The 11,802-nt window shown below is 42.5% G+C and overlaps 1 protein-coding gene across 1 annotated transcript in view; it reads right to left on the reverse strand.

The window, feature by feature from the left end:
- Positions 1-1,645: 1,645 nt before the first annotated feature.
- The window catches only part of mpst (mercaptopyruvate sulfurtransferase), an 11,101-nt gene continuing 944 nt past the window's right edge, over positions 1,646-11,802 (reverse strand). The window contains 1 exon segment of the mRNA XM_078532177.1: positions 1,646-4,259. Coding sequence (XP_078388303.1) covers positions 3,970-4,259 — 290 coding nt within the window. The 3' untranslated portion in view covers positions 1,646-3,969.

The raw sequence follows: 11,802 nt of genomic DNA on the forward strand, positions 1-11,802 counted from the left end.
CAGCATTTGTTGCCCTTGAACTTGCTAGGCCATTTTAGAGGGCAGGCAAGAGTCAACCACATTGTTGTAGGCCAGGCCCTGTAAGGATGGTAGATTTCCTTCCCTAAAGGACATTTGTTTTCATAACAATAATTTCATGATTACCATTACTTGACTAACTTTTAAGTCCAGATTTATTAATTGAATTTAAATGGCACTAAATGTCTTAGTGAGATTTGAGCCCATGTCCCCAGAACATCAGCCAGGGTCTCTGGCCTATTACACCAGTGACATTAAGAGTAAGCCACCATCTCCCCCTCAACATACGCAGTTGTAATGTAAGATATTTAAATAAAAATGTAAAATGCTGGATTTTTATTTCAGTTTCTCAGCATCTGCAGTATTTTACTTTAAGAATATTTTGTTTACCCCTTCAAACAAGAGGTTTAGTTCATGCAAATGAAAGATTTATAAAAAAATTATCACAGGACACATAACTTGGTCCAATAATTCAATGAGATAAAGAAGAAACACTTGCATTTATACAGCTGCTATCATGACCTCAGGAGCACTTTTTAAAAAAATGCATAATCCCTGTGGCCGATGTACTGAAGGAGTGCTGCGTTGTCTGAAATGGCCTGCTTCAAATGAGATGTTAAATAGAGGCCTATTCAGATGGGCAAGAAGGTTCATAGGAATAATCAAAGAACCTCAGTGAGGAGGCGGTGACAAAGTGGTATTGTCACTGACTAGTATTCCAGAGACCCTGGGTAAGGGTGAAATTTGCATTCAGTAAAAATCTGGAATTAAAAGTAAAATGATGACCATGAAACAATTGCTGATTGTCATTACAAAAAACCCATCTGGGGTTCACTAATGCCCTTTAAGGTCTGCTGTCCTTGTCTACATGTGACTCCAGACCCACAGCAGAGCTTAAATACGCTCTGAATGGGCAATTAGGAGGGATGGGCAATAAATGCTGGCCTAGCCAGCGATGTCCACATCCCATTAATGAATATTTTAAAAATTCTCCCAGAGGCCTAATCAGCAACACCACAAACACTGATTAAATACACATGGTAATTTAGGACAGAAAACAAACATTTTGGAACAGTCACACAACCGTGAGTAGGTCATCTAGCCCCTGTTTGAAAAAGTCCTTTGTAAATAGAAATGTATACTTAATGGAGGAAATAGTAGCATAATTTTAATGAAAGTATAACTGAAGTATAACATATAATTTTCTGTTTTAGGCTCATTCCCATTTTTTTCAGGAAAATGAATCAGAAGGAGAAAATCTCACACCCAACTCCCTTGGTCTGTCAGGTTCTCGTTTCGGTCCTTAGTTTTACGCAAGGGGCACAATTGAGGATCACACTGGTTTTTGGATCCTGTGGGTTAAAATTCATGACCCCATGACCTTCTCACAGCTACTGCTTTGGTCTCTCAGCTTGGAAGCAAGGATAACATTTGGACCAAATGAACTACAGTTCAGAATCTTCATCTGACTAATTTATATTCTAAGAATGGTCTTATACGTGTAGCCATGTCAGCAATGTTGCAATACCCACTCAACATAAAACATACAGGAAAGACAGGTGTAATTATATCTCCGATCTTTAAGAATCTACTTTGATGCAAAAGGTAGCCAAATAAAACAACTTAGTCAACTGAATTAATTTTATTGAAAGAATTACAATTAGCATCTGTTGGGTTCAGTGACATATTAAACAATTAATTTCCAAAAGTGTCAACACTTCATTCAATGGAAAGTCAATGGCTTGAAACTATAGTGTTATTTATTTTGCCCTCCCTTTTACACCCACCTGAAGGGGCAGACAGGGTCTCAGTTTAATGTCTCATCTGAAAGACGACACTTCTGTCAGTGCATCACTCCCTCAATGCTGCACTGGAGAGTCAGCCTAGATTTTGTGCTGAAATTCCCTGGAGTGGGACTTGAACCCACAACCAAGCCAGCAACGTGGATGCTATTGGTAGAAATGCCACCATCCATTTTGTTTGTCCACAGGCAGTCACATACTCATTGTAATGAAATAAACTGAGGATATTCTAACCACGTGCAATTGATACACTGAAGGCAGAGTGTAACACTGGAAACCTCATGGGAAGAAAGCTACAGCACAGAGCCCTGCTTGACTGGTACAATCAGAGTCGAATGTCTGTTAGAGATTGACTTAAAGGTTCAGATTGCTTGACTTCTCATTATATCTTACTTCCTTTGGATTTTCATGTATATTGAATAATCTGGGTCTTAGCAACTTTAGCACGTTACTCCTCTCATTACTTCTTCAAACATTTATCTTAATTAAGACTCCCTCTAAAGGACATCTGACACATTTGTCTCACACAAATTATTTGAAATTCTCAGACTTTTAATCAAATGCTTCAGCTGGTCTGACGGCAAACTGATACAGCAACAAAATTAATGATCTTGGGTGTGGATCCCGCATATTCCACTTCATTGTTCCTTTCACCGGCAGTAAGGGTGTCTGGGGAAGGCTTTGTATGTATGGGTTCTGAATAATGTCCCGACTTCCTTGTCCAACGCATTCCTTAAATCTGCATTATTGCACACTTGGCCAGTATGTGGAACTCAAGAAGGTCACAGAGGCACATTTGGTATGCACTGAGTCTATGAAGATTGAGAAGAGACCAGAAACAATGTCAGACATATTATTGGATAACAGCACTGAGTGTTACCCAAAGCAAACAGGCTTCATAGCAACATCTGGAATTAGCCACTGCATGCACGCTTCAGGCTCAATGCAGGTTCTATTTATTCAGCAACACAGACCAACTCGACTGGGTTAATTGACCAGTGGAAGGGTTTCCAATTTAAACTCTTCGAATAGGAGGACACACACTTGCCACCAGACGGGCCAATTTATTGGCCACTGGCTTCGAAACCATTTCTGCCCAGAAGATAGGTTCAGTTTCCATGAAGAAAGTCCAGTAGGCTGGAGGATGACATTAAGGTCCACTCAGGTGCTATTTTCCTCTCCAATATTTCTTCCTTGCTGGAGGGAAATATTTTAGCCTTCACTTGGCATGGCTTAGATCAGGAATAGGACACAGCAGGGATTTAGCCCCCGTTTCCCTCACACTGTGGATGCAGCCTGAGCCGTCTAACTCCTGACCCAAACGTGCTCTCCTGTTGACGTGGGCTGAGAAACATTATTTGTATTAACATCTGGAACCTTGTAAGTTGTAAGTCGAACTTTGGCCTTTTGATAAACAATTTTAGTTAGAAAGGGAAAGATTACCTAGGCTCAGATTTCAATTTCTGTCATCCTAAACGCAACAAAACCATCTGGTCTCACTTTGAAATCTTGGCTAAACATAGAACAGTCATTGTGAATAAGGAGTAATTCACTGTGAGAAGCAGTTTGAGACACTTTAAGAGCAGCTGACACTCAGCCTAAGGGCACACCAAGCATCCTGGGTAAATGACAAGGTAGTGCCTCAAAGAAAGATGGGGAAAAAAAGAAAACCTGTGAATGATTCTGGCTGATGTCAACTTTCCCCAGAAATGGATTTCCCTCTCACATTCACGCTTCCCCCGCCCCCACCTCAAAATGTTGTCACCAACTCATCATTCTTGATGCACTTAGAACTGCTGAAGGTGTCATCCTTCGCTGTTCATTTCCCCCACCACCACCCCTCTAAATACACAATGATGGCAAAACAATATTACAAGAGAAGGCCATCTAATGTTGTCATCAATAGAGTGAACCACACCTGCTCAGTACTTGGAGTGCCCCTTTAACAGGGTGTAAATCGAACCTTTCAAGTAGCTGCACAAGTTTTGTTGTAACTGATCCCTTCTCCTACCTCCTGACGTAATAAAAAATGAGTGCCTGTACACTCATGAAATCAAACTTAAGAGGGGCTTCACTAACTTAACCACTAATCTCAATGGTTGCACATCACACCCTTAACCGTTGATTTTGGCGCTGCCTATTTAATTTTCTAATTTTTCTCCGAGATGATGTAACTTGGGTCAGCTCGTGTGAACCACTCCACCCAGGCGCCATCGTAGATCATGACGTCTTCTTTCCCACAGATGTGGGCACCAAGGGCGACATGGCAGGCGGTGACCCCGGAGCCACAGGTCCCTACCAGTGGCTTATTCAGGTCGACGTTGTGGTCCTTAAACAAGCACCGAAGCTCCTTTTCACTCTTCATCTTCAGGGTCTCTGGGTCCAAGAACTTGTTAAAGGGGATGTTGATGCTGTTGGGGATGTGACCAGGTTCAAAACCTAGAGAAATGAAACAAAACAAATGATGAATTGGGTCAAACCCAGCCTAGCTCCAGGTCAACAGCATACGTAGCGATGGTCCAATGCGATGCTGATCACCACACTGGGTCATACTTCATGTCAGCTCTCAGGATCTGTGTTCAACCCCCTCTCAGATGTCCTCCTAAAATCTTAACAGGTTTCTGAAACAGCATCTACCCACAGCATAAAGGCAAAGCACTGCGGATGCTGGAAATCTGAAACAAAAGCATAAAATGCTGGCAAAACTCAGCAGATCTGACAGCATCTGTGGAGAGAAAGACAAAGTTAACGTTTCGAGTCTGTGTGACTCTTCTTCAGATCCGAAGAAGAGTCACACGGACTCGAAACGTTAACTCTGTCTTTCTCTCCACAGATGCTGTCAGACCTGCTGAGTTTTGCCAGCATTTTTTGTTTCTATCCACAACATCTTGCTTTACCTAATCTTCTCTCCTATTTTTTTTTCAACATTGAAATGCCAGGTGGCGGGTTCTACCCCTTAGGCCGTGGCTGGTCACCCAGATGGGTGTGAAAGATTCATTGAAGAAAAACAGTGGAGTTTTTCCCGATGTCCTGGCCAATATCTATCTCTCACCAAATATCGCTAAAGAAAATCACCTGGACATTATCATATTGCTGTTTGTGGGAACGTGATGTGTGCTGCTGCATATTCTACATCACAACAGGGTGACTGTACTTCAAAAGAAATTTGCTGGCTGAAAAACTGCTTTGGGACATCCTGTAGTTGTAAAGGATGCTATGTAAATGCAAGTCTGACATTCTTTCTTAGTAATCAGGAGTTGGCAATTTTCCGGATCAATTCCCGCTTTGAATTTCCCCAAGCCTTTCCTCTGGCTAATCTGTGAGTAAATTTCCTAGAGTGATATAAATGAGGAGTGTATATACATTGAGGAGAGATTATCTGTGAAGTTACAGCCCCTCGCCAGGCTGTAAATTCTAAAGGGGGTGCAGGAGCAGAGGGACCTGGGTGTACATGTGCTTAAATCATCAAAGGTGGCAGGACAAGTTGAGAGAGTGGTTAATAAAGCATACAGCCTCCTAGGCTTTATCAATAGGGGCAAGAGTCCAAAGGCAAGAAATTTATGTTAACTCGGTTACTCATAAAAGAAACCCAGGCCAATTATTGTGGCTGTGGTACTGAATATGGTCATTATTTTTGACAGAGATGGTTAATATGTTAAAAGACACACGCACACACACATACACACACACGAGACAGTATCTTCAGGTCCCTTAAATCAGACATACCACATTACCACATTTACTTGGCACAGGAAGACTTCAGTGGAGTATTTCGATATGACTATTTACAACCTGAAATGTGCTGGAAGCGTAATGATGTGTATCGATGCTCCCATGCCCATAAAAACAAAACTATATGAGAAATTCCGCATCACTGAAGAATTTGACCACTGAATCAATCATTTGCAACGCTCCATTTGTTACTCTGAATCAACGCGAATGTTAATTATTACAGAGCTTTTGTCAGAAGTCAAATACCTGTTCTGCTCAGACTCTTACTGAACCAGGAATCCTGGGGTTAGAAACAGCACAGCAAACAATTCCTCCCACATGTGAAATGTAGCCAGTGTCCCAAAGTTCAGCTTGGGCAAATCAGGTTTGCCACCCAACAGCTTTGGACAAGTAAATAAAGATCCAAATTGTATTTGTAAACAACCTTTCATGACGTCTCAATGTACTTCACAGCTAATAGAGTGTTTCTGAAGCTCTGGGGAGTGAAGGGGTTTAGAGAGTGTGTTAAAGAGTGCAGGAACCAAAGCGGGTGAAAGCTGCTAGAGACAGAAGAGAGAGAGAGAAAGTCTGTGAGGAGAGTGTCCGACGTCGTTTCTGGCCTCGTCTCAATCTTTGCAGAGTCAGAGGGTGGAAGAGAATGTGGGAGAGAGAGCGAGAGAAAGTGTGTGTGTGAGAGGGGGAGAGAGAGAGAGAGAGAATGTTTATATGTATGTATAGCAGGTAGAAATGCAGTAAACCAGTGTTTGGTGGATGGAATGAGACCTGGAACAATAGGAGGACAAAAAGTTTGAAGGCTGCATTGACAGAGAACCAATGTGATATTACCCATAAGCACACAGTAAGTTTCTACCTGTTTGCTGAGGCTTTACCTGCCCAACAACATGGTGACTAGAGATTCAAGTGGTTCAGATAAAATTTACATCTTGTGACAAACAGGGAACACTGTCTTTAAATTTTACGCTTTGCTAACTACAGTCAAAATGGAAGCCCTTATTCTTTCCCCAAATTTTTAAAGTGGTCAGGAAATGAGATGTGCAGACCGGACTGATTTTTTTCTGGAAGTTAAGCGGGATTTGTAGGAGGAGGAAATGAAGGAGAAGCAACAACAGTGTTGACAGAGAGAAGTTCAATGTCTCGCCAGGATAAATGAGTGGACATCCAGCTGATTCAGTCCATCAGTCTATGTAAAACCTACTCAAATTTAATTGTAATCGCGATTTGAAGGATGGGACACAAAGGGGAGAGCGTTTGAGGCAATTTGAATGGAGAGAAAATGGGTTAGGGCAGCGTGTTTTCACAATACAATACACAAGGTGAATTTTAAAATGAGGGGATTCTAGCTGCTTCGTACCACATACCAGGCAAAAATTTAATATGTTGCGGAAAATTCAGAAATACATTTGCAAAAAAAGTAATCACGCCTTCAAGAAAAGCACAGGGTCTAACTATGAAGGTTACAACTCAGTATTAGAAAAAGTGTTTACTGCAAATCAAATGAGCTAATTTAAAACTATTTAATTTAAAACTGTGGTTGCTTGGCCAGTAGCCCAGGAACATGTCAGCTGCCCGGACGGGGCAATCATTTTGTGTGCTGTTTTTTTAAATAAATCTAAGCAGCAAAGTTATTTTGCTCCTACCACCATTCCCCACAACCTCACCCCACCAACTGTGAAGGACCTCAGGATATTTTGCTATGAAACATAACTAAAAACGCTATGGATACTTGCCAAACTGTAAATAAATATTACACTCTGACCCCGCTAGTCTGCTACAAAACGAAATTCACTACAATATGGGTCTGTCTAACATTTTTCAAGTTACTATAAGAGGAGAACAATGGTCTGTGGACAATCTTGCCGCAATTTCATTTCCCACTGAACTAAAGAAGATTTTAGACGAAGGAGGATACACTAAAGAGCAAATCTTCAACTGTGAACAGAAAATCCAGTACTGATAAACATTACCAGAAAATTTTAATTTATCACTACCAATTCTATAAAATTAACTTTGTCAAACTTTTTTAATTTCAGTCACACTTTATGTGGAAAAATACATATGGTATTCAATATTTACAGAACTGTGTTCTGTTAATAATAAATCTTTGATAATGAAACACATAGTTAGATTTAGAACCAGCCAATGACATGGCAGCCTCGTGACTAATTAAGGGTTTAGCCAGTGAAATGTTCCCACTGTAACTGAATGCTGCTTTCTCTGTTTTAGTATGGGCCAAATTTAGAATAAAAGTGTCCTGCCCTTGTACTGATACCCAGGCAACAAGCAACACAAGATCATGTCCACTGAATCGTGAAAGAGAAAATCTTATAACATTGCCAAGAAGCTGAAAATCATCAACCCCGATCAAGGAAGGCACTACTCGAGCATCCATCTCGAGAAGAATGCTGAGCTGTGGCTCAGTTCATAGCACCCTCGTCTTTGAATCAGAGGGTTGTGGGTTCATGTCCCACTCCCGGAAACCAAGAACTTGTGGTTGTACTCAAAAGAGTTGCAATCTGTGACTGTTGATAACTCGAAAGAGTTTCCTGTTAAAGTCAAAAAATCTCGAGAAGAATGCTGATCACTGAATCAACTTAAAGGCGAAGAGACATTGAGAAGGGCATCGATCGAAATGGATGGAGGTGGCCAAGCAGGTAAGGAGGCCTAAAATGATGATAACACACCTCTCAGCAAGGTTGTGCACACGTGGTTCACCCAGCAGAGCGTGTGCCCGCGCTTGGTGCTGTCATTCAAGCTAAGGCTAAGACATTGTTCCAGCGAATGAATGAAAATACCAGAGTCCTGGTAGAGCTTAGAATTTGCAAAGGGTGGCTAGCAAGATTCAAAAACCAGACGAGCATTTTTCCAGTTACTATAAGAGGAGAACAATGGCCCGTGGACAATCTAGCCTCAATTTCATTTCCCACTGAACTAAAGAAGATTTTAGACGAAGGAGGATACACTAAAGAGCAAATCTTCAACTATGAACAGAAAATCCAGTACGGCTAAATGTTACCAGAAGACACTAGTGGCAAGAAATGACACTAACAAAATATCTTGTTTAAACAGGTAAAGAAAAGGTTGACAGTCATCCTTTGCTGCAACAAAACTGGTTGACATCGGAAAATTTGCCAAACCAGGCTGCTCCTATCATCTGAAACTGAAATTGCTAACATGCCAACACTCAAGTAGTGCCAAAGCCCAGATGGCTTCAATTTTCAAGGGCTGGTTCCACCATGAATTCACACCAAACGTTACAAAACATTGCAGACAGAACAAACTACTGAAGAAGGCCATCTTACTGCTTGATAACTGCCCTGCACACCCATCCCCAGGTAACCTGGTAACATGAGATGGGAGCATCAAATGCATCTGTCTGCTGAAAAACACATCAAAAATTCAACCCGTTGACCAATGCATCATATCAACTTCAATCATAACTACAGAGGAAAAGTGGTAACATAATGGTGGACAGTAAGGAACATGTGATAACTTGCCTGAAGGAACTCAACGTGAAAGAGGGAATATATCTACGCACCCGTGCCTAGCAAGAGGTGATAATCAACTGTGTCAAAATATCCAGGGGACATGCCCAGGTTGTTGCATTTGAGGCGGAAACCAACAGCGATGAAAAGGAAGATTCTGAAGGCTTCACTGAAAGCGAGAAGAGAGATGTCGACTATGATGGATTCAACGCCCACAACCCAAGTAACGCCAGGTCTGTACTTGGAGCCAAATTAGATACTGGCGTCAATGCATGGCCCAATATCGACCCTCAAGAAGCTGCCAAAGAGACCATGACAGATGCTGAAATATGGGCCAGTGTAAAAGATCCAAACCCTTATGACATCCAGCTCGCTGAAGATGACAACAATGACACCGAGACCAACCCACTGCCATCAACCCACAGCTATCCAAATCAAGAAGAACTGCCGAGATGGTTGGAAGCCAATGAAACATCAACTGCTGCAAGTGTGACACAACTTTAGAACATTCTACATCCAGCAAAGGTAGAGGTGAGGAGTAAAGGAGAACAGTTAAAAATGACTGATTTCTTCAACACACATCTATTCACTCAACAAACGGACTATGCTTTTGTAGACTGTACGCTCGCAAAAATATTTTTGTGCAATCCATGTGGGCGAGAACTGACCATCTTTGGATGTAAAAAGTTTGATCGTACATGTACACTCACATTTTTGTTACCAGAAAAAATAAAATTTAATTCATTTGAATTGATTGTTATTGGGAGACTGCTCACATCAGGTCAGGTGGTATATCAATTTACAAGGGCATTTTAAGCAGTTTATCTGCAGTTCGGCATTATTCTGACTTACTGGCTTGGCCCTTTCAAAAAGGGCCTCGAATTAACTCAGTCCTGAAATATGGTCCCCACAGGCCGTGTTATGGTGGGACCCCTGTGCAGTTTTAGTCTAATTATACTTGCTGCCTTTTGAAAAAGTTAGGGGAACATGCTGGGTGCTCTAATAGATCTAATAGCCACCAGCTCAATACACTGTAAAGGTGCAGTGATACAAAAAAGCATCCAAACACACCATTACATCACCCATCAGGTTGGGTTTTCTGAGTCACAGTCACAGCACATCTCAGGAAGTCGCAGGAATAAAAGCACTGGAAATTGGAAGCAGAAGGTGTAAATTTCCTCACAGGCGGGCCTTCCATCCATACTGCAAACTCACAGCACGAGCAGCTTGAACAGGAAACCTCCCTCAAACAGCAGATAAGCAAATAACATGAAGCAGCAGCTAGACTGCAGCAATTAATTTAGAAGCCTGTACCTGTAGTTCTCAATATTCTTGGAATATTGAGCTAGCATCAGTCAAAGTGATCATCAAGATGCCGAATTTTCATAAAAACCCAGCTACTTTTGTTATTCATTCATGGGATGTGAGCATCGCTGGCTAGGCCAGAATTTTATTGCCCATCCCTAATTGCCCTTGAGAAGGTGGTGGTGAGCTGTCTTCTTGAACCGCTGCAGTCCATGTGGTGTAGATCCATCCACAGTGCTGTTAGGGAGGGAGTTCCAGGATTTTGACCCAGCGGCAGTGAAGGAACAGCCGATATATTTCCAAGTCAGGATGGTGAGCGGCTTGGAGGGGACCTTCCAAGTGGTGGTGTTCCCATGTGTCTGCTGGCCCTCGTCCTTCTAGATGGTAGTGGCCGTGAGTTTGGAAGGTGCTGTCTGATTCTCTAATGCCCTTTTAAGGAAGGTAACCTGCCATTCATACCCAGTCAGATCTATAAGTGACTCCAGTCCGGCCTAGATGTGCCTCCAGTTCCTCACGAACACAGCTGACTTAATAAAAGGCTCAGCACATCACTAAAATAAAAAAAACAAAAAACTACTGCGGATGCTGGAAATCCAAAACGAAAACAGAATTACCTGGAAAAACTCAGCAGGTCTGGCAGCATCGGTGAAGAAGAGTCGACGTTTCGAGTCCTCATGACCCTTCAGCAGAACTGAAGTTCTGACATCTTTTGCTGATCTGCTCCTATCACTGCTTGCTTGTCCCTACAACCACACCCCACCTCCCCCACCCCCCCAACTTCTCTTCTCCCACCCCCCCCAACACCTTAAACCAGCTTATATTTCACCCCTCTCCTAATATTACTCAGTTCTGCTGAAGGGTCACGAGGACTCGAAACGTCGACTCTTTTCTTCTCCGCTGATGCTGCCAGACCTGCTGAGTTTTTTTTCGGCACGTCGCTTAGCTGTTTTAAACCGCTACGGATAACAACAGCACATGGGACTGCAGCAGTCCAAGGTATCGTCTCCACCACCCCGACCCCTGGCGCGGCTGTTCCAGGGCGGTCAATGGGCAATAAATGGCCAGCGATGTGCACACCCAGAGGACAAATCTTTTAAACAGGTTCTTGCGCTGGCAGTAAAGGCTGGCAGCAAAGCTGGCAAAGACAGCGTCTTTAGAGATTAAAAACAAAAAGCTAAAAGCTACTGCGGATGCTGGAAACCCAAAACAAAAACAGAATTACCTGGAAAAACTCAGCAGGTCTGGCAGCATCGGTGGAGAAGAAATCAGTTAACGTTTCGAGTCCTCATGACCCTTGGGCAGAACTCAAGAGGTTCTAATCTCTTAAAGGTACTTTAAGAAGTGCCATGGGCTGCAATGCAAGTTTTAGTGGAGTGCAGAGGCGTCAGCTGCGGCTGAGTTCACAGCCCCCTCGCCTTTGAATCAGAAGGTTGTGGGTTCATGTCCCACTCCCGGAAAACCAA

Source organism: Cetorhinus maximus, chromosome 29 (genome assembly GCF_964194155.1).
Source record: "Cetorhinus maximus chromosome 29, sCetMax3.hap1.1, whole genome shotgun sequence".
NCBI lineage: Eukaryota > Metazoa > Chordata > Chondrichthyes > Lamniformes > Cetorhinidae > Cetorhinus > Cetorhinus maximus.